This window comes from Hemicordylus capensis, chromosome 6 (genome assembly GCF_027244095.1).
Source record: "Hemicordylus capensis ecotype Gifberg chromosome 6, rHemCap1.1.pri, whole genome shotgun sequence".
Taxonomy (NCBI): Eukaryota; Metazoa; Chordata; class Lepidosauria; order Squamata; family Cordylidae; genus Hemicordylus; species Hemicordylus capensis.
Window position 1 is genome coordinate 6,623,057 of NC_069662.1, and position 27,225 is coordinate 6,650,281.

At 44.3% G+C, this 27,225-nt stretch overlaps 1 protein-coding gene across 1 annotated transcript; it reads left to right on the top strand.

Annotated features, from left to right (window-relative positions):
• Window positions 1–6,178: 6,178 nt before the first annotated feature.
• LOC128331480 (vomeronasal type-2 receptor 26-like) lies at window positions 6,179–12,802 on the top strand. Its single transcript, XM_053264955.1, has 4 exons — window positions 6,179–6,982; window positions 7,939–8,166; window positions 9,947–10,073; window positions 11,892–12,802. Exons 1-4 carry the CDS (start codon window positions 6,179–6,181, stop codon window positions 12,800–12,802), a joined length of 2,070 nt encoding a protein of 689 aa, XP_053120930.1.
• The last annotated feature ends 14,423 nt before the right edge of the window (window positions 12,803–27,225 follow it).

The window sequence follows — 27,225 nt, forward strand, 5'->3', positions numbered from 1 at the left end:
TCCTTTCTGTATGGCTGTGCAGCAACGGGGGGTGGGGGTGGCGTTTGATATTGGAGGCCTGACCTTAGGGTGGCAAAGAAGGGTGCCCCCACTTTAGAGCAGAGGAGCTGACTTGAGCCAAGGTACTATCGCCACAGTCATTTAGGTGATGGCGGCCATGGGCGTGGCCTGCCTGCTAGGTACTGCACTGTAAGGAGGAGGAGGGCCAATCCCAGCTGATATGCCTTGTAGGCATGATACAACGAAACCTCAATAAAATGGCCATTTCCACCACAGCAATGTCTCTGTGTCTCCTTGGGTCTGGGCGCAATGCTTCATGCAAGTCAAGATACTCAAAGAAACCAGGATCAGGCTGCTATTGGATTATTTAGTGTTTTGCTTGCTTTTAAATCTCTAAATACAGAAAAGTATCTACTGTAGAATGCATATGTTTCCATGAATGCATTTCCAATAAATTTTGGAATGCTGGTGTCATGAAAGACTTTGATATTCCCCTCAGGGGATGAAGCCACTCTGGGAAGAGCAGAAGGTTTCAAGTTCCCTCCTTGGCTTCTCCAAGATAGGGCTCAGAGAGATTCCTGCATGCAACCTTGGAGAAGCTGCTGCCAGTCTGTGAAGACAATACTGAGCTAGATAGACCAATGGTTTGACTCAGTATATGGCAGTTTCCTATGTTCCTATGCTCAAGAGAAAGTGGAAATCATTGCATTAGCGATTACAAATATATTTATTTCAGCATCTCCCCATGCCTATAAGGGCTTGGAGCTGTGCATATCCAAGTGTTTTTCATTATTTACTCAAAAACATCATAAGATACCCTAGCGATTCTAAGAGTGAGGAAAATGATGGGTATTGTGGTGTAATGAATTCATGCATGGCAGATTTCTTTTCTGAAATAATAAATAAATTATATTTGCAGTGTGGTGGCAAAGTTCTACCAGCATATAGTGGCCTCATCATTTGCTGTAAATGAGATCAACAAGAATCCCAAAGTCTCGTTCCAACATCACACTTGGGTTCCACATCTATGACAGCTACAACGATGCAAGGGTAACCTAACATACCACTCTGGACCTGATCTTCAAATCACACAGATTTACTCCCAGTTATGAGTGTGGCACTGAGAAGAAACTCTTAGCTATCATTGGAGCACTTGGTTCTGATGTCTCTATGCACATAGCAAACACTGTAGGTCTTTACAAGATTCCACAGGTAGGATCTGTCATGAATGACTATTTTCTCCTGTCATTCTGGGAGTCATCTCAAGGGTTAGGAAGGAGGAAGCAAAATAGGGGATAGGAAAGCATTCCTGACAATTGCATAATATTCCCATTATGTAAGAAAGTTCTGCCCAACAAATCCCATCCTGTGGCAGCTTCATTGGTTACCTGTCTGCTTCCAGGATAAATTCAAGGTGCTGGTCTTGACCTTTAAAGCTCTACACAGCTTGGGGATGGGGGACCTTTCGGACCACATTCGCCCATATGAACCTCCCAGGGCCCTCTGCTCATCATCATCTCAGGCCCTGCTCATGGCCCCGCCACTAACAGAGATTCAGTTGGCAGGGAATAGAGGCAGGGCCTTTTTGGTTGTGGCCTCTCAGCTTTGGAACGTCCTCTCTGAAGAACTTTGCCATGCTCCCTCCCTGAGTGTTTTTAAAAAACAACTAAAAACATATTTTTAAAGAGGCTTCTTAATGATCCATCTTTGGTTATATCCGGTAGGTTCTTTAGTTTAAATTCTCAATTTTTAGTTTTTAAAATAACTTTTAATTTGAAACTTAGTTATGATTATGGTTTTAGCCTGACTTTTAACTTTGCTTAATTTGGTTAATTTTTATTACTTTTATTTTACATTGTATCTATTTTATTGTTGTGAGCCGCCCCGAGCAGTAGTGTACTGGAGGGGCGGGGTATACATATTTCAAATGAAAGAAAGAAAGAAAGAAAGAAAGAAAGAAAGAATAAAATCCTCCGTGACCAAGCATACAGATCCCATCAGCAAACAGTCATTGCATAAGCAAATGCACCACCCAATCACTTCTAAAATATATCTAAATTTCTTGTAGTTCGCTTCATAGGAACATAGGAAGCTGCCATAGACTGAGTCAGAACATTGGTCTATCTAGCTCAGTATTGTCTTCACAGACTGGCAGCGGCTTCTCCAAGGTTGCAGGCAGGAATTTCTCTCAGCCCTATCTTGGAGTAGGGACGTGCACGAACCGGTCCGGAGGCCATGTTGGAGGCCTCCGGACCGGTTTGGAGCCGGACCGGTCTGGCGGTCTGGCACCGAGGGGGGGCTACCTTTAAGGGTGGGGAGTAGAACTTACCCCTCCCGCCGCTCTTCCCCCTCTGGCGCTGTAGTTTAAAACGAAGTTTTTGGGGCGGCAGCATTCCTCACTGCCGCCCCTGCCCCCGTCGTCACCTGGAACGCTCCGTAATAGCAACACGCATGCGCGCGCGCCGGCACGCGCACATGCATGTTGCGTGTTGCTATTACGGAGCGTTCTAGGCAACGATGGTGCCAGTCCAGACCAGTCCGGACCATGCACATCCCTATCTTGGAGATGCCAGGGAAGGAACTTGGAACCTAGATGCTCTTCCCAGAGCAGTTCCATCCCCTGAGGGGAATATCTTACTGTTCACAGTTCTAGTCTCCCATTCATATGCAACCAGGGCAGACCCTGCTTAGCTAAGGGGACAAGTAATGCTTGCTACCACAAGAACAGGTCTCCTCTCCTAAGAACCCCATGGACTCCATGATGGGAGTCCTTCAGTAGGACTCCCAACATGAAATTTAGGCCTGGTCTAATTTAGACATGCCCGGAGGTACTTAAGAGGGTGCCTTCTTCTGTCAATCTCCTTCGTTCATTAAGGCCACTTGGAAGTGTTAATGAACATCTGCCTGCAGATGCTGCCAGTTCATTTTGACAGTGACTTGGTGTTGGACCTTCTCCACAGCCACCCACTGGAATTGAGTTTGGAATGCACTCCTTGCTGAAATTAGGTCCATTCAGTCCACCAGGCAAATTAGGTGGTCACCTTGGCTGCCAAGCTAGGAGGGGCACTGACAGTCCAGGTCATAGGCCACCCCCTGGCTGGCAGGGGCAGGTAATAGAGTGGGTGGGCAAGAAGCTGATGAAATGAGTGGGCACTCCCCATCCCTGTCATGTTCGCCTTGCTCTCCTCCACTCTCCAGGCCACCCTTCCTGCTTTGGGGCTGTCATGGAGAGGAAAACAAGAAGCTTATAATGTCACATGCTTTTTAATACTTGCCTAAACTAGCTTTTTAATGCTTGCCTTAACCATGCCCCTTGAATTGTTCCAAGGCATTTTGACTCCCCTCCCTTTGAAAGAATGCCAGTTGGGCATGGACCTTCAAGATTTAGCAATGCTCTTTCTCCTCAGTCAAGGTAATGGCTCTATCCTTAGACCTGACTTTCTGATGGTGTACACATTGAGAATCTGGAATCTCCCTGTCCCACTTAGGGACAGGAAGGTTACATCACATTGGGGGTGGGTGGGCACAAAGCATATTTATCACCACTAGAAACAACCAGAGACAAACTCTGCAGAGGAAATTATCTCCCACTGCAATTATCCAAATCACACTCATCATTCATCATTCATCATTCACCTGACGAAAACTCCATTGGATTTGGAGAAGGAACTCATGAACACAACCAGCAAGATGGAAATAAGTTATAAAACATTGTGCTGTTTTGATATCAAGGGAAGAATTAAACTTGACTCTGTTTGATTTCTATCCATATTTTCATTTTATCAGACAGACTTGAAATCGGAGCGCTGGCAAGCTAGGTTGCTCTTCAAGGCATGTTTTGCATCAATCTAGATCCTAAAAAGCTCTCTGTTACATTTCTCTTTAAGGTGTAATTGTGCAGAGTCAGCCACGCTCCCAAATAATCTGCATGCGTTAGGCAGTTGCAATAGATTGATGCTACAGAGTTGCTATAGAGACGTCTGTGACTACAGAGACATTTTAATGCTAGGATGCTGGGATTACTGGTGTTACTGCTTCTGCTACCACCCACAGTGTGCAAAGGAGATAATATAGAGTGCCCTTTGAGTGATCCCCTCCAAATTCCACATGAGTGGTACCAGCCAGGTGGTCTCCTCATTGGTGGGATAACTTCTCAGCTTGTGTACACATTCCACACAATTTCCTTCAAGGAATATCCTTCACAGGAGTTATTTGGATTTCCAGTGTAAGGAATTACTGTTTTCCTCTTTATCACGTGAGTTTGGCCACTTCATAGATTCTGAGAATACTTTATAAAATGCAAAGGATGCTCCCAAATAACATTGGTCCGCCCCAGGAGCATGCTTCTGAGTTGCTAGAATGCTCTTGCACATTCTACTAAGTTGATCTGATATATATTTTCACCTCATGAGAGTTCTTTCTGTTTTGGAAACAAATTTCATACCTTGCTTCCACACAATCATTTCTACACAGGTTTCACTCCTACCTTGCTTTCACAAAACCAAAAACTGGGAGCACTCACAGCTCCGAAACCCAGGTAGAACACAGTTTTTGATTGTGTGGATGATCTCACTGTGTTTCCTTCAATTCAAACAGTTTAGAAATCTTATTGACTAACTTCCAGAATAACACAGAACTGGTGCAGGGATGGTGCATGTGTGAATGGGGATGGGTGCTTTTTGTGAAGCTGACCGTGCATTCCAAAAATATGTTCCTGAGGGGTCACACAGCCTTCGAGGACATATTTTTGGGAAACATCAAAAAGAAGCAAAGGTTGGGGGGAAAAAACCTGTCTCTTTTGTAATGCACAGGTAGCATTAACCTACACCACCACTTCATTAGTCAGTAGTCTGGATGTTTGTCATGGTTTGGCTTCCTGAAACTGATTTGTATGTCTTTTTGCATTATGTTCTTTTTTCCTGTTGAAAGTTACATCATGTTGCCTCGTTGTGCCCTGCTGAGCTGATTTCTCTACTACTGCAGTTTGATTTTTATAATTTTGAAATTATTCAATTTTAACTCTTAAATGGATGAGGTTGCTAGTGAAAGGCTGAAGTTGAATGCACCGTTAAAGAAATTTGGGACACTGGGTTCATAAAAGACTTTGCTGAAGAGAAATTAGGCATAATTGTACCATTCATAACATACTGGTCACCATTTTGGAACAGGTTTGGATTTATGCACACCCAGCTCAAAAAGTGTCAGTCAGTTTGAAGGCTATTCTTAGAACCTAGATCAATTAGAGATGGAAATGGCAGATATGGTGGTATAATAACTCCATGGAAAGTTGGTTTCTCTTCTGAAATATTAATTACACTCAATTTGCAGTGTGGTATTAAAGTTCTACCAGCATATCCTGTCTTTATCATTTGCTGTAAATGAGATCAACAAGAATTCCCAGATCTTGCTCAATACTACACTTGGATTCCACATCTACGACAGCTGCAACTGTGCAATTATGACTTATCGTACTACTCTGGACTTGCTCTTCAAATCACAGAGATGTTTCCTCAATTATGAATGTGGGACTCAGAAAAAGCTCACAGCCATCATTGGAGGACTTGGCTCGGAGGTCACCTTCCACATGGCAAACATCTTAGGTCTTTATAAGATTCCCCAGGTAAGAACATAAGAACATAAGAATAACTCTGCTGGATCAGGCACGAGGCCCATCTAGTCCAGCATCCTGTTTCAAACAGTCGCCCACCAGGGAACCCATAGGCAAGAGTTATGTGCATGCCCTCTCTCTTGCTGTTGCTCCCCTGCAAGGTAGGATCTTATGTGCATGGGGCATAGGGATTGACAGACATTGCCTGTCATTCCAGGAGTGATTCTGAGATAAGTGGGAGGGAGGAACATGATTGACTAAAAAACATCGTCACCAATTTTATTATATTCTTGTTATGTGAAAAGATTCTGCCCAAAGAATCCTCTACTCTCTCAAACCTCCAAATTCCTTCAACACATATTTCTTGCTTAAGCAAATATACCATGTAACATGCCCCTGGTTGTGCCTTTGAGTGGTTTTCTTCATAGACTACAGGAGTAGTTAACCATTGCTTTCTTCTGGACATGCTCCTAATATCTCTTTAAAATATCTGTATGATTCCTATAGTTAATATATGGCTCAGTCGCACTAGAGCAGAGTGCTGCAATGGGAGTCCCTTCTTTTTACCACATGGTCTCAAATGAAGCGCTCCAGTACATGGGCATTATCCAATTGCTTCTTCATTTTGGATGGACGTGGGTTGGGCTCTTTGCTGTTGACAATGAGACTGGAGAACATTTTGCACAGACTCTGGAAACCTTGTTTTCCCAGAATGGAATCTGTTCCGCCTTCACAGAACGAATCCCAAATAAGGCATCTTTCGATATTCCAGAAGATGTTTTTGATGCCATCTCGAATATTTATGCACCTTTCTCAGATGAAAAAGTCAGTACATTTATCATTCATGGAGAATCTTTGACAATATTATGGTTGAGAACTGTTATATTTTTACGAGATCCTGAAAATAAGGAAAACACCTCTTTTAGAAAGGTATGGATTATGACCACTCAGATGGATTTCATATTAACAGGACTTCAAAGAGGATGGGATTTTAATCTATTCCAAGGTGCAATTTCCTTCACTTTTCACTCAAAAAAGGTTGAAGGGTTTGAGGAGTTTCTTCAAATGTTAAAACCTTCCCAGAAAGAAAGAAATTGTTTTCTTAAGGTATTTTGGGAGCAAGCATTTGACTGCTCACTTCCAACAAGCCAGGATGCGACAGAGGTTGATGCTGGAGCATGTACTGGGAAGGAGAACTTGGAGAAGCTTCCTAGCACTATGTTTGAAATGCAGATGACTGGCCACAGCTACAGTGTGTATAATGCTGTCCATGCTATTGCACATGCTTTGCATGTCATCCATGTATCTATGTCCAACCACAGAAAAAAGATGAGTTGTAGACATTTTGAACTTCAAAATCTGCAGCCTTGGGAGGTAAGATGTTCCACAATGATATGGTTTTCTTTCCATAGTCATATTAGATGTTAGTTTAAATTTTCTTCCACTATGTCATACCTGAAAAGGCATGAGACTTACATTGCACCCAGTCCAAATGAAGGTACGAGACAAGAGTTTATGGAGAAAATTAGGCCACAATGTTAATTGAACAATAATGCAAGAAGATTGGCATGCAACCCCCAACACTGCAGAAACTACATACTTGCTGCTGCTACACAATTCCAATCTTAACACCTAGGGCCATTTGCTGCCCATCTTAGCCCACCTAATGTGCAGGCACCGGCCCTAGGATTTGCCATCCCCAAGCTACCAAGCCTTAGAGCGTGGAGATTCCAACAGCAGGTCAGAGTAATCCATTAACCAGCACTCCCCAAGTCACCAAGCCTCAAGGGACTGGCAAGGATTCCTCCCCATTCCAAATGCATGCCTAGAACCTGTTCACTGAATCTAAATGACTCAAAATAAACCACACTGCACCTGCTGTTGTGACCCAAAACTAACTAAAGCCCATAATACACGGTAGGCAAAAATGGTCCAGATCAAAGCCAATCTGCCAAGGGTCAACAAATTTCTACCCAACTCCTAAAGAGTCGGGTAGCTGAAGCCCACACTATGAACAGGGACAGCTAGGAGAGGTTGCTAACTTAAAACAGAATGAATGGGGAGCAAATGGCAAACAAGTTCCACCCCCAACAGGAGCACCAGTCAGTGGCTGGCCTCCATATGCCTCATGCCTCATTCAGAAGCTGGGGCAAAGATCCCATATACCAGACAAACTCGAGAGAGCCATCTTTTTTTTGTTACCCTTTTACCATAGCAAAACTTTGTTTTTGGATAAATATTTATTGTTAAATATCTGTACATAGAAAGATGTTTGTATATATCAGCGTGAAGACTCCAGTATGTCCCTTCCCCTTTAATGTTTCTACTAGCTCCACCAATTTCTTCAAAGCATTTCTTTTAACAATTCAGCTGGAGAAACAATTTCTTTTAATAGTAAAAAGGAAATCAAAGGTGGATTTGACATAATGAACATGGTTCTATCCACAAACCAGTCATTTCGTAGAGTTCAAGTTGGAAGGGTGGATCCCAGCGCTCTTGCAGGGAAAGAATTTACCATTAATGAGAAGATCTTTACATGGCACAGAGGTTTTAACCAGGTATGCATTCTAGGATGTCTTCAGTGGCCACCCTCTTCTTCAGGCAGAAAATATTCCTTTGCTTCATAAACCGATTTTATCATGGGTGATCAGACTCTCACAAAGTCTGTTGTACTTGACTTGTATTCAAAAGAATGAGAGATATGATTTGAAAGAACCAGGAAAACACTGTTCATTGGAACATTTGAAAACATTCATATTTTCTGTAGTAGGGAAACATAGTAAAACTCTGGTATCCTTGATTGATCTGTGGTAGCTCTTTGGGGCAACCAGATCTATTTCCTTGCTGCCATGCCAGAAACAACCCTTATGTGCACAACTTGGAATTGTTACTATTAAAAGAAATTGAAATAAAAGAACTACTTAAAGCCTTACCAGCCAGAAATGTGGGAGACCATCTGGTGGTTTGTAGCCCAATGGAACTCCAAGTACTATCTTCACACACTAGGCAAGCTTTTGTTTCACTTCTCTTATGATATAGTCTCGATCTCACCAAATATAGCCTTAAGGTCTTAGCTGTTTGGCATGCCACATTGGCCTTGACCCCATGCCTCATTAAAATTCTGAGACTGTCTAATGAAATTATCTGAGTTAAAAGTAATCTTCAAAATGGGCAATCCTGACTCTTATATTAAAAAGATTGCCTGATTTTTTTAAGGGGAATTTAACCCCCTTTTCCATCACTGCCACACACTGAGTTGAAACGTTCAATGAGCTGGCCATCATGAACCCCAGGATCTCTCACCTGGTCAGTCACCAAAAGCTCAGACCCCCCACCAGCGCATATATGAAGTTGGGGTTTTTTGCCGCAATACATACCACTTTACACTTGCTTACATTGAAGGAACCACAGAAGGGTGTTTGTAAGTCGTGAAGTGCCTGTAGTCTGAAATAATAATTCCTGCAATACTCTATAAAAGAATACAGATTGTTGCAATTCTCATTTTCTTTGATATGAATTATTTGCATCTTTGTCTGTAAGAGCAATAGCACACATGGGCATTTTGGGAGCACAAACCTGAAGGGCTTTTGGAAGCCACACACCCCTTAAGGGAAAGCTTGGGGGATTCTTTTTTTGAGGGGGGGGCTTGTATTTCATGTGGCATGTGCACACTGCTCTCCACTCCCTGGGAGTCTCCAAATTTCCTGGGGGCGTCTTCAGAAGACCCCCACCATCTCCACACCTGACCCTCTGACCTTTCCTGGTTTCTGTGCCATGTGTGTGGCCAGGGGTGGGGGGTGAGAGCCAAGTGGGGTCCTGTGTGGTGGTGGTGGGTGGGCCTGTGCCAATGGGGAGCAGGAGAATGGCAGTGGAGCACAGCAGGATCAGGTGTGGTTAGACAATGGGTGTGGTGGCTACTGTGTCAGACCAAAGGAACATCTAGCTCAGTATGGTCTTCACAGAAGACCAGTGGCTACTCCAAGGTTGCAGGCAGGAATCTCTCTCAGCCCTATCTTGGAGCTGCTGCCAGGTGGGGAACTTGGAACCATCTTCTCTCCCAGAGCAGATCCATCTCCTAAGGGGAATGTCTTACAGTGCTCACACACCAAGTCTCCCATTCATATGCAACCAGAGCAGACCCTGCTTAGCTAAGGGGACAAGTCACGCTTGCTAGCACAAGACCAACTCTCCTCTCCTTTTGGAAAGAGCTATTATATTATAGCTCTACCCTGATCAATAAGATCAGCTATGATACATTTAAACAATGTCCATCCTAAATGTATGTATGTATGTATGTATGTATGTATGTATTTATTTATTTATTATACTTTTGGACAGGGGCTGCCTCTTTCTGTCTGTAGTGACTCCTGCCTCCCTGGTTTTCAGAAGCAAAAGAAGGAAGGGGAGAAATTTTGTTGCTACAGTTGTGCTCCATGTCCAGAAGGGAAGATTTCCAACCAAAAGGGTCGGTGAAATATTCTCCTGAATTGCCAGTATTCAGGGATCAGTGAGAGTGTAATGTCAGAGGACACCTCCTAAGTAATACATGATCACATTGTGTATGCAAATTCTTGGCTAGGCAGTGGTCTGTGGCATGTTGCCAGCATTGTAGAAGATTTCTCCATACAGTTTACCTCTCCATACAGTGCCACACTAGTGCACTGGACTAGACATCTTGGGAAACAAATCATTCATCTAAAGCAGCATTTGTGTGGAATGGGATGGAATCCTATTCACCTTTGCACTATGAGAGGAGTGATGAGAAGATATGTGCATGTGTCCTGGGTGGATAATGGGTTTGGGGAAATCAGAATTCAAATAGGGGCAGTTGCTGGTGAGGGCGGAGCTGGGAAAATGGTGAGAGGTACCTTGAAAAAGTCATCACTGGCAGTACCACTCGCACATACAAGCCACTTCGAGCAGCGGCATACTGCCATGCTGACCATGCAAATGGCCTCTGCATATAAGCAGAGGCCAGGTGATTACCAGATCCATGGCAGCCATCATGTACAATGCTGGGTCAAGCGCTGCTGTTCACAGTTTCTTGCAGGAGCCAGTGGTACTGCCAGTGATCACTTTTTCAAGGTACCTTTAACTGCCCCCTCCTGAGTGCTGCCCTCACTGGCTGCCACTGAATAGGGGCCATAATTCTGTGACTTGATCAACCTTCTGGAAATACATTATGGTTTTGACAAGCAGTCTCCCTTCATTGAGGTATTTAACTTTCTTCTGCACCCTAGCAAACTGCTCCATAAACTCTGTGGATCAGCTTCCATATAAAGTACTTCTGACCATCAAGGAGCTAGGGATGTCATGTTTTGAGCTTGGGAAGATGAGAACTGGATTCAATACTTTTGAATTTTAGTTAGAGCTAAAATGCCATCCTGATGAGCTAGGGGCCTAAGATAAAGAAAAGTTCCAGCAGACTGAAAGACCATACCCTAACAAAATCCACCTTAAAGATTCACCACACTGAATTTCTTGACTTTGTCCCCCAGGAAATCAACCCCACAACAAGGATTTCCAAGCACCTACAGCCAACAGTATGTTAAGTTCTAGACATTAGACAGCTGGTCAAAATGCCTCCCAGTACTGTCCTGTAACTAATCCAGCCAAGTCCCCTGCAACTGTACCCTCCCTCTGCCCTTTGAGTTTGCAGTGCTAGCTATGCACAGACCTCTTCACAAGCCCAAGTGGATTCACATGTCAGGGTCCAACCCTAAGCTTGAAATCAGAGAATTAAAGTGCTCACTATCTTGCATTTGCTGGTGATGATTCTTGCCCTGTGATCCGCAAAAGTTGTCTCAGAGCTCTCATTTTACCTGGATTTAGTTAGTGGCATGGACCATACACAAATAGGCTTTTAGAATTTTCAAGATCATCAGTCAGCCTTGAATGCCTCCTTGTTCCTACAATGAATCTGTTCTCATTTTTCTTCTCTCAAGTCAGCAGATAAAGGAATGGTATAAAGCTGATCATTTCCTTTCCTCCTTTTTCTACATCTTCATTATTTTGTCTCTTTCTTCCTCTCACTTCCACTTTTACACCAGCATTCAGACCCAGTTCCCTGGCATCTCATGTACATGCAAGTACTTAAAAAGGCCTCTTTGGAATGTCATGTACAGTAAATGTTTCTTTTCCACTATCTTTTCCAACTCCCTGAAACTAAAAGTGCAAAAAAGAATCCTCATCAATCCTAAAGAATAACTCTATACTTTTTAAAAAAAAAATGCTTAAGCAAAGGTAAAAGCATACTAATCATAATCATCATTCCATTTTTCAGACACGAAGGACTGTTTCAAATGCCCAGAAGATCAGTATCCAAACAAAGAGAAAAATGGATGCATCACCAAAATGATGAGCATTCTGTCTTGTGAAGAACCTTTAGGAATCAGTTTGGCTTCAATAGCTGTTTCATTCTCCCTGGTAACAGCTTTGGTGCTAGGAATTTTTATTAAGCACAAAGATACCCCCATTGTCAAAGCCAACAATCGTGATATCACCTATACTCTCCTCATCTCCCTCCTGCTTTGCTTCCCCTCTTCTTTGCTGTTCCTTGGCCAGCCTGGGAAAGTGACCTGTTTTCTCCGCCAGCCAACCTTTGGCATCATCTTCACAGTGGCCGTTTCTTGTGTGTTGGCCAAAACCATCACTGTGGTTGTAGCTTTCAGGGCCACCAAACCAGGGTCCAGCATGAGGAAGTGGGCGAGGAAAGGAATGGGCAACTGGATTATCCTTTCCTGCTCCCTTACTCAAGCGGGCATTTGTGCTGTGTGGTTAGGAACGTCTCCCCCATTCCCAGATTTAGACATGGACTCTTTAGCTGAAGAAATCATTGTGCAATGTAATGAAGGGTCTCTCACCATGTTTTACTCTGTCCTGGGCTACATGGGCTTCTTGGCCATCCTGAGCTTCATGGTGGCATTCTTAGCCCGCAAATTACCTGACAGTTTTAATGAAGCCAAGTTCATCACCTTCAGCATGTTGGCATTCTGCAGTGTTTGGGTGTCATTTGTTCCCACCTACCTGAGCACAAGAGGAAGAGAGATGGTGGCCGTGGAGATCTTCTCTCTCTTGGCCTCCAGTGCTGGGTTACTGGGTTGCATTTTCCCCCCTAAATGTTACATTATTGTGCTCAGGCCCCAGTTAAACAACAGGGAGCAACTTATCAGGAGGAAGATTGGAAGGCTCTGAATGTTTTTCTTTTATTATATTGTTTTGCAAATAAAGCAATAGTTCGAGCCACATAGAAATTGCAATTACACGACGGCATTAATTACAAATCTCTATTTGAAATTATTTACAAGCCTTCTGGTTGAACTTCTGTGCCTGCTCCTGGTCTCCTTCAGTCCCCCTCACTAACTGGGCTTTCTTTCTGAGTGAGGTTCTTGGCATTTAAATTAGGCTTCCTCCTTTTGAATTCTCAGTCGGGCGGCAGGGTATCTCCCAGTCCCTGCCGCCCTCTTCAATGTCCCCGCTCGGCTGGCGGCTGCCCCCTGCGCAGCCCCAAGACCCCTGCTGCCCCTTCCCTTCCCATTTCAAGGGGTTGGCAGGAGAACTCCCCTGCTGTCCCTGTCCGCTTCGCCAGCTGGGCTGAAAATGGCTTCTAGGAAGCCTTTTGCGTGCCTGCACAAAAGGCTTCCTAGAAGCCATTTGCAACCCAGCCGGCGAAGCAGACGGGGACGGCAGGGGAGTTCTCCTGCCGGCCCCTTGAAATGGGAAGGGAAGGGGTGGCAGGGGTCTTGGGGCTGCACAGGGGGTGTCCGCCAGCCGAGCGGGGGCATTGAAGAGGGTGGCAGGGACTGGGAGATACCCTCCCGCCCGATTGAGAATTCAAAAGGAGGAAGCCGCGCCGCGCCGCGCCGCGCCGAGAGGGGGAATGAAGCGGGCGACAGGGAGGTATGCCGCCCGCTTACTCAAAGAAATACGGTGCCGTTCTTGGGAGGGGTAAGTAAAGCCCCCCGTACTTATTTCGAACCCTCCACCCGAACCAAAACCACCCCATGTATGGACAGGTCTGGAGGCCTTTAGAATGGCCTCCGAACCAGTCCATGCATATGACTAGCCACTTGGACCTCGAACTCCCAAGCCCCTGCCAGCTCTGTGAAGGAGCCAGCAGTCATGTGGGCAGCCAATCCGGCAGCCCAGGTCTTCCCCTCCGGTCATCTGGGTCCAGTCCACAAACCTGCTCTGGGTGAGTCTCACCGATCATGAGACCTGCCTCGCTCTTTAAATGGAGCAGAGAAGACTCAAAGACAAGGATGCTGAGCAGTGTATAAGAACACACAGAGCAGGCATCCCATAAGCAATTCTAATGCAGTTACACATCCAGATGACTATGTGGTAGAATCCTATGATTATTCACAGGATATGTAGGTGCCTTATATTTTACACTCTAGGAGGCAGTTCTCACATGCAGCCTAACCCAAGCTAAGGAAGCCCAAACTGGGTTAGGCTGCACATGAGAACCGCCGGGATTGGGCCTGATACTGGCAGGGCCACACCGCCTCACCTGCCTTTTTAGCCCAGCTGCAAGTTGGGATGAAGGGAGCAAGCTCTCCCTTAACCCGGGCTCTGCAGCTGTATATCTCTTCAGGCTGCACACAGCCTGAGGAGACACAGAGACGTGTACCTAGAGTGCCCGCCCACTGGTGGAATCCCCCAATGCACCGAGCTCAGTGTGTGCAACATTTTGGGAAACCCAGAGGTCAAGATGTGTCATCCCAGCCGCCAGAGCAATCTTTCAGGAATTGTCGGGGTGGGATGGGGTGGGGAGTAAGGTTTTTCAGCCTCCTCCCCACACCCACCTGGCTTCTCAAATAGACGTTTGAATACCCACAAGGTATCCTTGGAAAACAGACAAATGGATCATAGAACAAATCAATCCAGAATTTTCACATGAGGCACAAATGACCAGGCTCAAACTATCATATGTGGGACGCATTATGTGAAGATCCAGCTCCCCTGAGAAGTCCATAATGCTGGGAAAAGTTGAAGGAAAGAGAATAAGACGATGACCAGCAGCAAAGTGGATGGACTCAATTACAACAGCAATGAATGCACCACTGAGAGACCTTAAAGGCCAAGTGGAAGATAGCTCATCCTGGAGAGAATCTATCTATGTGGTCGCTAAGAGTCTACACTGGCTTGATGGGACTTAATCTATCTATCTATCTATCTATCTATCTATCTATCTATCTATCTATCTATCTATCTATCTATCTATCTATCTCCCTTGAACCAGAATTTGGAAGCATCAGTTACCCGCTGTGGTGTGTTTAATGAATTTTTCGCAGACAAAATCTCTCGGATTCGGGCCGACCTAGATGGAGACTCCACAATTAATCTGATGTCTGAACTGGAGGTGTCCGACAACCCCTCTTATATGATTCGGCTGGATCAATTTCAGTTTGTGACTCCTGAGGATGTGGACAAGCTGCTTGGAGCGGTGAGGCCTACCACTTGTCCTCTTGACCCTTGTCCAACATGGCTTGTTCTATCTAGCAGGGAGGCTGTTGTAGGCGGCCTGGTAGAAATCATAAATGCTTCTCTGAGGGAGGGCAGGATGCCTTCTTGTCTTAAGGAGGTGATTATTAGACCTCTTCTAAAGAAGCCTGCGTTAGATCCCTCAGAGTTGAGCAATTATATCCAATCTCCCATGGTTGGGCAAGGTAATTGAGAGGGTGGTGGCCTCTCAGCTCCAGGCAGTCTTGGAGGAAACTGATTATCTAGACCCATTTCAAACTGGTTTTCGGGCGGGCTATGGGGTGGAGACTGCCTTGGTCGGCCTGATGGATGATCTCCAATTGTCAATGGACAGAGGAAGTGTGACTCTGTTGGTCCTCTTGGATCTCTCGGCGGCTTTCGATACTATCGACCATAGTATCCTTCTGGAACGTCTGAGGGGGTTGGGGGTGGGAGGCATTGTTTTTCAGTGGTTCCGCTCCTACCTCTCGGACAGATTCCAGATGGTGTCGATTGGAGATTGTTGCTCTTCAAAATCTGAGCTTAGGTATGGTGTTCCTCAAGGCTCCATACTCTCTCCAATGCTTTTTAACATCTACATGAAACCGCTCGGAGAGATCATCAGGGGATTTGGAGCTGGGTGTTACCAGTATGCTGATGACACCCAGATCTACTTCTCCATGTCAACTTCTTCAGGAGTTGGCATATCCTCCCTAAATGCCTGCCTGGAAGCAGTAATGGGCTGGATGAGGGAGAATAAACTGAAGCTGAATCCAGATAAGACGGAGGTACTTATTGTGCGGGGTCAGAACTCTAGAGACGATTTTGATCTGCCTGTTCTAGACGGGGTCACATTTCCCCAAAAGGAACAGGTTCGCAGTCTGGGAGTACTTCTGGATCAACGTCTCTCCTTGGTTTCTCAGGCTGAGGCGGTGGCCAGGAGTGCCTTCTATCAGCTTCGGCTGATACGCCAGCTGCGCCCGTTTCTCGAGATCAGTGACCTCAAAACAGTGGTACATTTGTTGGTAACCTCCAGACTGGACTTCTGTAATGCGCTCTACGTGGGGCTTCCTTTGTACGTAGTCCGGAAACTTCAGTTGGTCCAGAATGCGGCAGCCAGGCTGGTCTCTGGGTCATCTCGGAGAGACCACATTACTCCTTTGTTGATGGAGTTACACTGGCTGCCAGTAGGTTTCCGGGCAAAATACAAAGTGCTAGTTATTACTTATAAAGCCCTAAATGGCTTAGGCCCTGGGTATCTAAGAGAGCGTCTTCTTCGCTATGAGCCCCACCGGCCACTGAGGTCACTTGAGGAGGTCCGTCTCCAGTTGCCGCCAACTCGTTTGGTGGCTACACAGAGACGGGCCTTTTCAGCTGCTGCCCCGAGATTGTGGAATGCACTCCCTGCTGAGATACGATCCTCCCCATCTCTTGCAATTTTCAGAAAACACCTGAAAACACATCTCTTCAGCCAGGCTTTCTCAGCTTTTTTAAAATTTGTTTTTAAATTGTTTGATTGTTTAATTGTAGTTTTATGATGTTTTTAATTGTTAATTATTGTTATGTTTTATAACTTTTATTTTAATTATTAACTGATTTTAAGGTGTTTTAATGTAAACCGCCCTGAGCCTTTTGGAAGGGCGGTATAAAAGTTTTATTATTATTAATAATAATAATAATAATAATAATATCTATCTGTCTATCTATCTATCTATCTATCTATCTATCTATCTATCTATCTATCTATCCTTGTAGTATTTTTTTGTAATCTATTTATTAATGGCTATGGACTGCATTCTGAAAGTTGTCTTACTCCTGACTTTCTCAATGACTGTCTCTGTGGACTGCATTGTAGATATCCATTGTCCTGCTAACATCGATAAACAACTTCCTCTTGGAATTTTAGTACAACTCTGATACTAATGAGATTGGACTTTGGACATATCCTGCCAATAATCAAAAAATTCTGCCACATAGGAAGTTTGTATGATGTTAAGGTCTTTTAAATCAACTAAGTTTTACTGATCCATGTTGTATGCTTTATGTTTTTATTAATTCTTTCCATAACCCTTAATAACTTTGCCATTATATAATTGTGAATTGAGGTGCATAATAGTATTTTTATGGTAACATTCCTGGATTATTTGTAGAATGTAGATTGTTCTCCATGGAGATATGTGCCATTGACAGCTATGTGTCCTTAGTAATGTGTGCTTGAGGTTGATCTTTCAGTATCCCTAAGGAAAATGTAGACAGAGCAACCATTTAGTTTAAAAAGGCCCATTGAGTCCAGCATACTGTTTAGACAGTAAGTATGCCCTCCAAATGCCTCAGAGAAGTCCACAGGCAAGAGGTGAGGGCATGCTCTCTCTCCTGCTGTTGCTCCCCTGCAACTGGCATATTTGTCACCAAGAGAAACAACCAGAGACAAACTCTGAAGAGGTCATTATCTCCCACTACTATTATCCAAATCATACTAATTTATTCACCTGGAAAAAACCCCAATGGATTTGTAAAAGGAACTCATGATCTCAACCAGCAAGCCTGAAAGAAGTTATAAAACCTTGCGCTCTTGAGAGCTCAAGGGAAGAATTAAACCAGACTCTGTCACTTTGATCTCTACCCGTATTTTCATGTTAACAAACAGACTTGAAATCAGAACATTGGCAATCTTAGCTTCTCTTCCAGGCTTGCTGTGCATCACTCTTGATCCTACAAATCTTTCTGATACTTTTTTCTTTAAGGTGTAAATATGATGTCAGCTTCATCCCAAAATAATCTGCCTGAGTCAGAAAGTTGCTATAATTTGTTGCAGGGATGTCTGTGCCTAAGGAGAGATTTTGCAGCTAGGATGCTGGGATTACTGGTGTTTCTGCTTTGTCTGTCTCTCATAGTATGCAAAGCTGAGAATAAGAAGTGCCCTGTGAGTGATCTCCTCCGAATTCCACATGAGTGGTACCAGCCAGGTGGGCTCCTCATTGGTGGGATTGCTTCTCATCTCATGTACACATTCAACACAGTTTCTGTGCACTACACCACCACTCGCTCTGGGCTACCCCAGCACCCCGCAAGTGCAGTTATGGGACTGCTGAAACCTCCTTTCTTCCTTATGGAGAAAAACCTTAATGATGCGTAAATGTCAAAAATCACTTAAAAACCAGCCCTTTGCCCAATTCCTTTCAAATAATTCTGGAAGCTTCCTTGCCCCCCTTGGGCACTACCACCCACCACACTCTGCTCTAAGCCACCCCTTTCCCTCCAACGTGAAGAGATACATTTGCCAGAATTCTCATTATTCCCTATGAGGAATTTAAAAATACTTTTAAAATTCACCAATAATCGAGTACTGTCTGATTGCCTTGGGGTTTGGTGGGTGGTAGGCACCCCTGGGTGCTGCCACCCACCTCACTTTTGTATCCTTAGGTGGTCCACAATAGGGGATATTGGGCCGGGTCAAGTCCCATTATACCCTATGAGAAAAATAATTAAAAATATTTCAAATATTCATAAAAATTGTAGGAGTGTCTGATTGCTTTGAGGTTTGGGTGGTAGCTGGCACCCATGGGTGCTACACAATAGGGAATAATGGGCTGGTTCGAGTCCCATTATATCCTATGAGAAAAAAAATTAAGATATATTTCAAAAATTCATTAAAAATTGGACGAGTGTCCGATTACTTTAGGGGTTGGGTGGTAGGTACCCATGGGTGCCAACTACCATCCCAACCACTGTTGGAGGTTTGAACCAGTTCAAACTGGTTCAAACCAGTTTGAATCGAACCCACCAAGTTTAGTTCAAATTCAAATCTGCAAATCAAACCTGATGTCTGGTTAGGTTCAAATTTGAACCATCAAATCAAACAGGTTTGAATTTGAACTGGTTTGCACATCCTTAATGTGCTCCCTATTGAAATAAAAGCCTCCCCATCTCTGGAAACTTTAAAAAAGGCACTGAAGGAACATTTATTCACCCAGGCTTTTAATTAGATTTTTAGTTTTAAAATATTTGTTTTGGGTTTTAAAATTTTTAAATGTTTTCAATGATTTTAATTGTTAATTGATTTGATGTTTTAAATGATTTTAATTTTAAGCTGCCCAGAGATGCAAGTTTTGGGTGCTATAGAAATATTTTAAATAAATAAATAAGCAACGGTCTCAATTGAAAAAATGTAAAAAGAACATAAAACCATTATTAAAACAGTATTGAACACCCTGCAAAACCAGGCCAAACATTTATGGTTTTAAAACCCTGGAAGGCCAAGCCAAACAAATAGGTCTTAAGGGCTCTCCTGAAGGCCATAATGAACTCAGATTGCGAATTTCTGACAGGAATGCATTCCACAGCCCTGGAGCAGCCACAGAAGACTGACAATAAAAATGCTAATTTTATAATGCCTTTATACAGATATATGGTGCAGCCACATCTGGAGTACTGTGTACAGCTTTGGTCACATAATCTTAAGAATGACATTGTAGAACTAGAAAAGGTGCAGAAGAGGGCAACCAAGATGATCAGGAGCCTGGAGCACCTTCTTTATGAGGCTAGGCTACAGCATCTGGGGCTCTTTACCTTGGAAAAGAGGTGACTAAGGGGAGACATGATCGAGGGGTATAAAATTATGCATGGAGTGGAGAGGGTGGAAAGAGATAAATTTTTCTCCCTCTCTCACAACACTAGAACCAGGGGTCACCCCATAAAACTGAAGGTCGGGAGATTTAGGACCGACAAAAGGAAGTACTTTTTCACACAGGACATAATCTATGGAATTCTTTGCCATGGGATGTGGTGATGGCCACCAGCTTGGATGGCTTTAAAGGGGACTTAGACAGGTTCATGCTGGACAGGTGTATCAATGGCTTCTAGTCTGGTGGTTGTGGGCCACTTCCAGCCTCAGAGGCACAATGCCTCTCAATACCAGTTACAGGGGAGCAACAACAGGAGAGAGGGCATACACATACCTTTTGCCTGTGGGGCCCCCAGAGGCATCTGGTGGGCCACTGTGTGGATGCTGGACTAGATGGAGCTGTTCTTATGTTCTTAGCTCCCAAATCTGGGTAGAGCACAGTTTTTGAATGGGTGAATGACATCACTAAATTTTAGTGAATTGATGTGGTTTTCTAAAAGGGGACCTAATGTTCCAAAGGCAAATGCAATTCATGATGCATTAATAAAGACCTGTGAGAAACCTAACTGGCCCCAAGAATTTCTCCTACATATTCTTTTATTAATTATGAAGGTTTGAAGAAGGCCAGGAGGCTAAACCTTGCCATTTGAGTGGAACAACTTTCTAAACAGCCATGGGGAACATCTGCATGATCTCCATTACACATTAACGTCATCGAGAGAGGTCCATTTCTATATGTTGCTAGCTTGTCTGGTAAAGACTCGAGAGCGGACATTCTCTTTAGGAGCTCCTGGGCTGTGGATTGTGCTCCCTATTGATATTTGTGACTTACCATCTTTATCAGCCTTTAAAAGAACCCATAGGAAGCATTTGTTTACCCTGGCTTTGAGTAATCTTTGCATGTTTTAAATTGGTTTAAATCATTGTTGTTTTAATAGTTTGTTTTATTGCATTTTTATTGTATTTAATATTGTGAACTGCCAAGAGCCTCAGAGTCCAGAAATGAGTAGACAGCGTAATCTATTGAGGCTTCATAAACTCAACTGTCAAAAACAGATGGTTTGAGTATTTCAAAGTAATATCCTTGAGTAAGGATGGAATTTCTGGTGCACGTGAATGTGGTTCTGAGGGCAGGTTCACAAGTAGCACTGATTCTTAGATTCACTGATGCCTCCAAAGCCCCAGGAATCCACACACACTCTATTTCTAGTCAGAGAAAGATGTGCCATGACTGGTTGTGTCATTGGAACCTACCATATCTTGGCATATATTACTGCATTTGTGGTATGAAAGCTAACATCTGTAAGTAAGATTTGCAGTGAGGGAAAGATGTCAGATTTCAGACTACAAGTAGGGTAGAATATGTTTAGAATCGTGGGTTCTTACAACATGTCCAATCTTGGCATAGCCATCCCAAGAACTCAAGTAGGTTGCAAACACATTCCATGGGCTCCATCGATCCTGCTGAAGCTCAAGTTCAGCTCCTCATGTGAGCTTGCCCTAAGAGAAGTGATACGTTGTGACTTTAAAGCTGTTAATTGTATTGCTGGGCCATTCTGAAAACCATAAACGTTTGGGGAATATGTCAGCAGCTAATTGAAGTTTGAATGCATAGAATTGGAAAGAAAGTCATCTTCCAATAAAGGATGAAGCCCAGAGTGGATGAAGAGGGGCACAATTCCCATTGCTCTCTCATCCCTTTAAGCAGAATATTCATTTGCAGGAATGCCTGCAGCCTGGGGCAGTGATTTCACTACCAACAATGAGCATTGCTTCATTGCCTCATGACCACCATGTTATCTAGGAGCCTTCTACTGAGCCAGACCATTGGTGCCTGCAGCTCAGTATTATCTACACAGACTGGAAGCAGCTCATCCTTCTAAGTTTCAGGCAAGAGTCTTTCTAGCCCTATCTTGGAGATGCCAGGGTCAAATCTGGCACCTTCTTCATGCAAGCATTCAAGTGCTCTTCTCAGAGTGGCCCCATCCCCTAAGGGGAATATCTTACAATGCTCACATGTAGTCTCCAATTCAAATGCAAACCAAGGCAGACCCTGCTTAGCAAAGGGAACAATTCATGCTTTCTACCCCAAGATCACAAAACCAGCTCTCCTCCCATCCACCTGCTTCCAAGCACTTCACTAACTGCCTGGATGTCTCTTTCTCTCAGCCACTTCCCCTGCAGAGAAAGAGAGCAAAAAAGGAAAGGGAGGCATCCAGCAAAGCACTTGACCAGCCATTAGGGAAGGGCAGAGTTAACCAGGGAGGTGGAATGACCCTGCCACTGACATCAGCATGTGGGCAAAATTGGAGCATGGGCAGCAGCATCTTTGTTTCAGCTTGAATGACTAAGGATGTGCATGGAACAATTATTTCCATTTGATATGTACCCAAATCGAATCACCCGCAATTTGTTTTTGGTCTGACTCCCCCACTGAATCACCCCAGATTCCATTTGGATCCGAATCAATCTGAATCCAAATCTGAATCAATTTGGAGCAAACAAGGGGTTCTAGGTTCAAAAGATTTGGATGGGTGGTAGTGCCCAATGGGTTGACGCTATCACCATAATTTCAAAGAAATTGGGCAAAGAAGTGATTTTAAACAATTTTTTTGAAGTTTGTGCATCTTTAAGCTTTTTCCCATAGGGAATAGAAGAGATTTGGGTACAATAGTTTTGTACCCAAATCGATTTGCACATCCCTATGAGTGACAACTGTTTCTGTTGTGCCCACAGATAAAAAGCATGGCTGCAACTCAGAATAACGACTGACATCCAGATTATATTACTCAATGGATGACCGAATGAAAGTAATAGGACATGATAGTCCTGTCTAACATGTCCTATTAATTTCAATAGGACTCCCAGAAAGAAATTTAGACCTGGAGTGCTTAAGACTGGCCCGGGGGTACTTAAGAGAGTGCCTTCTTCTGTCTATCTCCATCATTCATTAAGGCCACTCACCTGTGGATGTTAATGAACATCTGTCTGCATGTCCTGCCAGTTCATATGGCAGTGACTCTGGGTTGGGCCTTCTACATAGACACCCATTAGGTTTGGAATGCAATCCCTGATGAAATCAGGGATGGCCAGCCAGCTAGGCAAACTTGTGCAGTTGCCTAGATGCCAAGCTGGGAGGGGCACCACCATGGTCACAGGTCACCACCATGGCCATCAGTGGCTAGTGTCAGAGCAGGTGGGCAAGTAGAGGATGGACTGAGATGGCATTCCCCATCCCTGTCACATTCCCCCGACTCTCCTCCCCTTGGCAGCCCACCCCTCCTTCCGTTGGCCTGCTGTGGTGAGGAGATCAAGAGGATAATAATGTCACAATCTTTATTAATGCTTTCCTTAACTAACTCTTGTGCCCCTTCAAGTGCCCCTTCATTTTGACCCCCATCCCCTTAAAAGAATTGCAGTTGGGCATGGGTCTTCAAGATTTAGCACTGCTCTGTCTCCTCAGCCAGGGCAATGGTTCTATCCTTAGACCTGACTTTTCTGTTGGTCAACATCTTGAGAAGCTGGAATCTCCCTGTTCCACGAAGGAACAGGCAAGTTACATCAGATTTGGTGGGGGGATACAAAACAAAGCATATTGATCACCAAGAGAAACAACCAGAGACAAACTCTGTAGAGGTGATTATCTCCCACTACCATTATCCAAATCATACTAATTTATTTACCTGGCAAAATCCCCAATGGATTTCTGAAAGGAACTCAATGATCTCAACAAGCAAGGCAGAAATAAGTTATAAAACCTTACGCTTTTGAGAGCTTAAGGGAAGATTTAAACCGGACTCTGTCACTTTGCTCTCTACCTGTATTTTCGTGTTCACAGACAGACTTGAATTCAGGGCGTTGGCAATCTTAGCTTCTCTTCCCGGCTTGCTATGCATCACTCTTGATCCTGCAAATTTTTCTTATACATTTTTCTTTAAGGTGTACATATGAATTTAGCCACACTCCAAAATAATCTCAATACAGGAAGTTTGATGTAGGGATGTCTGTGCCAAAAGAGAGGTTTTGTTGCTAGGATGCTGGGGTTACTGGTGTTTCAGCTTTGTCTGTCTCTCATAGTGTTCCAAGTTGAGAATATAAAGTGTCCTGTTAGTGATCCCCTCCAAATTCCACATGAGTGGTACCAGCCAGGGGAGCTCCTCATTGGTGGGATGGCTTCTCATCTCTTGTACACATTCCACACAGTTTCCTTCAGAGAATATCCTTCTCAGGAGTTGCTTGGATTTCCATCGTAAGTAGTTACTGTTTCCCCCTTTATCATGTCAGCTTGGCCACACTGTGAATTCTGAGAATGCTTTTTGAAAGTGAAAGGATGCTCCCAAATATCATTGCTCCACCCCAGGAGCAGACTTCAAATTTGCTGTCCGACCTTTGCACATTCTACTCCGTTTATCTGATATGTATTCTGGTTAAAGGAATGTTCTTTCTGTTTTGCAAGAGGATTTGGGGCTGAGGGACAATCTTTATGCTTTTCCTAATTGCATCAGAATTATATTCAGTGACTGGCGTGCAATTTATTTTTTAAAAGTGTCTAAACATGTCAATGAAGAAGCCGTTCAAAGAGCTGTACTATTAGACTTTGGTCACATCTACATTCAACGGAAAAGTAAGTGGCATTGGAAAATCAAAATGGTGTTGAGAAAATCCACCGCTTTGTGGAAAGTGCACTGTGAACTTCTCTGTTTGGATTTAGATTCTGAATGAAGAAAATAGATACAATAAGTATGTTCCGATGGGGCAAAGTTCAGGGAAGATGAGGATTGTCTAAATGCGCCCAAACACGTTGCTAGTGCTAATGCTGGCCTGGGAGTTGATAGCTTTCAATAACTTCAAAATTAAAATTAACACAGGACAAACCTCCACGGGGGTTCCACAGCAAGTTCATGTCAAGTGATGTTATATTCTTAAAAGACATGGCCTTCATTTCTTCCTTGATTCAGAACAGGGATTGCACAATACATTTAGAACTGGTATATAGAGAGCATCTTAGTGCCTTTTATATGAAATTCTCATTCATTTTCACATTCTCCTTTTACCCTTTTTTCAGCAGTACCTTTTCTGTTATACCCCCCCACCCTGTAAGTTGTATTCCAAAGCCTTTTCTCTTCTTAGACAACTGTATGTTCACTCTGATCTAGGGATATGCAAACAGGTTCAAGCTTGGACTGGTTCGAACTTGAACCAGTTTGGTTAGAAGGTTCGAACTTGGAGCAAACTAGTCATTGAATTGGCAATGCTGGTCTGATTTTGAACTACTCGATCCAGGTTCGACTCAAACTCGTTCGAGCAAGTTTGAAGGTTCTAGAGTCCATTTTAGATGTTGTCCTCCATTTTATGTGACTTGTGTTGCTTGATTGAATTGGTTGAGCTCTTGCTTTCCTGATTTGCCTGATGAGTCTGGCTCTTTGGTAGGCTCTGCACTGTGGCAGTCCTTGATCACTGGCACTCTATTAGCCAGGGAAGAAGGCAAAGGTGTGGTCTCCCAAAGGAGGGAGTTTCAAATTCTATTTAAAGCCAAGCCTCTGGCCCAGCAAAATCACTCTGGCTGCATTCTTCATAGGTTCCTTCTGACCTGCTGTTTCTGGTACTGGTGGTAAGTCTGGCTGGTAAACCCCGCTTTTTTTTGTTGTTGTTGTTTATTTCCATTCCCTTATTCCCTTCTGCCTACTTTTCTATTTCCCCATCCCACTATTCCCCCTTGCTTTAAACCCTTTCCCCCCTAGTGTGATTGTTTGTGTTTGTTCTCTGCTGTTGGTTCTCCCCACTCCCAAGTGAGTCTCAGTTTCTCTCTCTCCCCGCCCCCCTCTCTCCCCCCTCTCCTCTGGGCCTTAGGGCCCTGGCTCTCTGTCCTGAGGCAAAGAGAGAGCTCTTTGGCCATTTCCCTAACCTCCACCAGTCCCCACTTTCCCACCACCTTTTTTTGCTTCTGTGGTGATTGCTGCTTTTTAATCTGTTGGCTGAGCTGAATAGAGAGTCCTCAGCTCAGGATCCACTGCCAGTTGTTTCTATTTTATTCTGATTTTTTGGGGGGTGGGGGTGGTTCCCCCCTTGTTTTCTCCGGAGCAGGTGCTTCTCTTTGTTAATCCTTTTCTTGCTGTGCTTAGCACACCGCCTGCTCAAGCAGCCAGCTGCAACTTTCTCCCCTTTCCTCCCCATCCCCACAGCCACTCCCACCAACCTTTTTATTTATTTGATCTGTGTTTTTACTTTAATTTATTTATTTGGGCAAGTGATTAGCAGCAAAGCTTTTCATTCTGCCCTCCCCCTGCCCTGGCTGTGCCTGCCTGCCCACACTGTGCCAGCCTGCCACTGGTCTGGGTTTCCTTGTTCATTCTCCTGACCAGTGTGTGAGGAAGAAGATCTCCAGGACAACAAGGGGATAAGTACTTACTTTTTATTGTCCCCCTTTCCCCCTTTAGTGTTCCTTAAATAGGGCATCCTTTCATATATGGGTGTGGGAGGTATATTTCCTGTGGTGGTTTTTATTATTATTATTGGTTACAGGTTGTTTCTTGTTTTCACAGGTTCCCCCTTAATTGCCCCAATTCTGTACTTTATTGCATTTTTTATTGTATTGTATTTTTGTGGGTGGAGTGTGTGGGTAGGCTTGTTTTAAATTGGTCTGCCTTTAGGGTTTTAGGTTTAGGGTTTAAAAAAAAAGTAAAGCCACCAGGATCTTTGGGAATGTCTGAGTACCATATGACAAGCAAAGCATGCATCAGGGTGGCAGGCAGAGGTGGGGGTTCCCCAAACTGGTGTGGGAGGCTTGGTGGGTGCGGAGAAGACACCAGCATGGGGTTCTACAAGTCCTCATCAGTGAATCTTTTGGCCAAGGTGAGGCAGTGGCACAAAGTCTCTCCTATCTGGAGGAGTCTTCTGCCACTGAGCCAGGTCCTCAATCCGTGGTGGTTCCATTGGGTGTTGCACCATTGGGATTGGTGCCTATCCAGTGCAGAGCCTGGTGGTGTGGGTGGCTCTCCTGCCAAGCAAGCTGCTTCCATGGTGGGGGTGGAGCGCAGGGGCTTGATGGCTATCAGAGCAGCCAGATTTTTGATACCTCTTGTGGCCCCTCCAATGCTTCTCTTTCCACTCAGTGAGGGTTCCCCTGATGATGCCCAGGTCATGGCATAGTCCAGTTCTGGGTTGTCGTCACACCCTCGCTCTCAGATAGCGAGGATGAAGGGGAAGCTGACAGCCCTTCAGCCGATGCAGGGGTGCCTGAGGGGCAGAGCCCGGTTGTCGGTTCCCAAGAGATGGCTGATGTTTCAGAACAGGCACAGCAGTCTGAGGCAGCAGAGACAGTGACGGACAAACTGGAAGATGAGCTGTGCAGGCAACCCCCACTGACTCCACAGCAACGGCACGTCACAAGGTGGCGGGCACAGCCGGAAACCATCAGGAGAAGTAAATGCCTCTTGCAGAGGGCTGATAAGCCTTGAATCCCTGCCAGCTGAGAGTTATCAGCTTGGATTATAAAGCACATCTACAACTTTCAGTTAGCCGCTGGAAG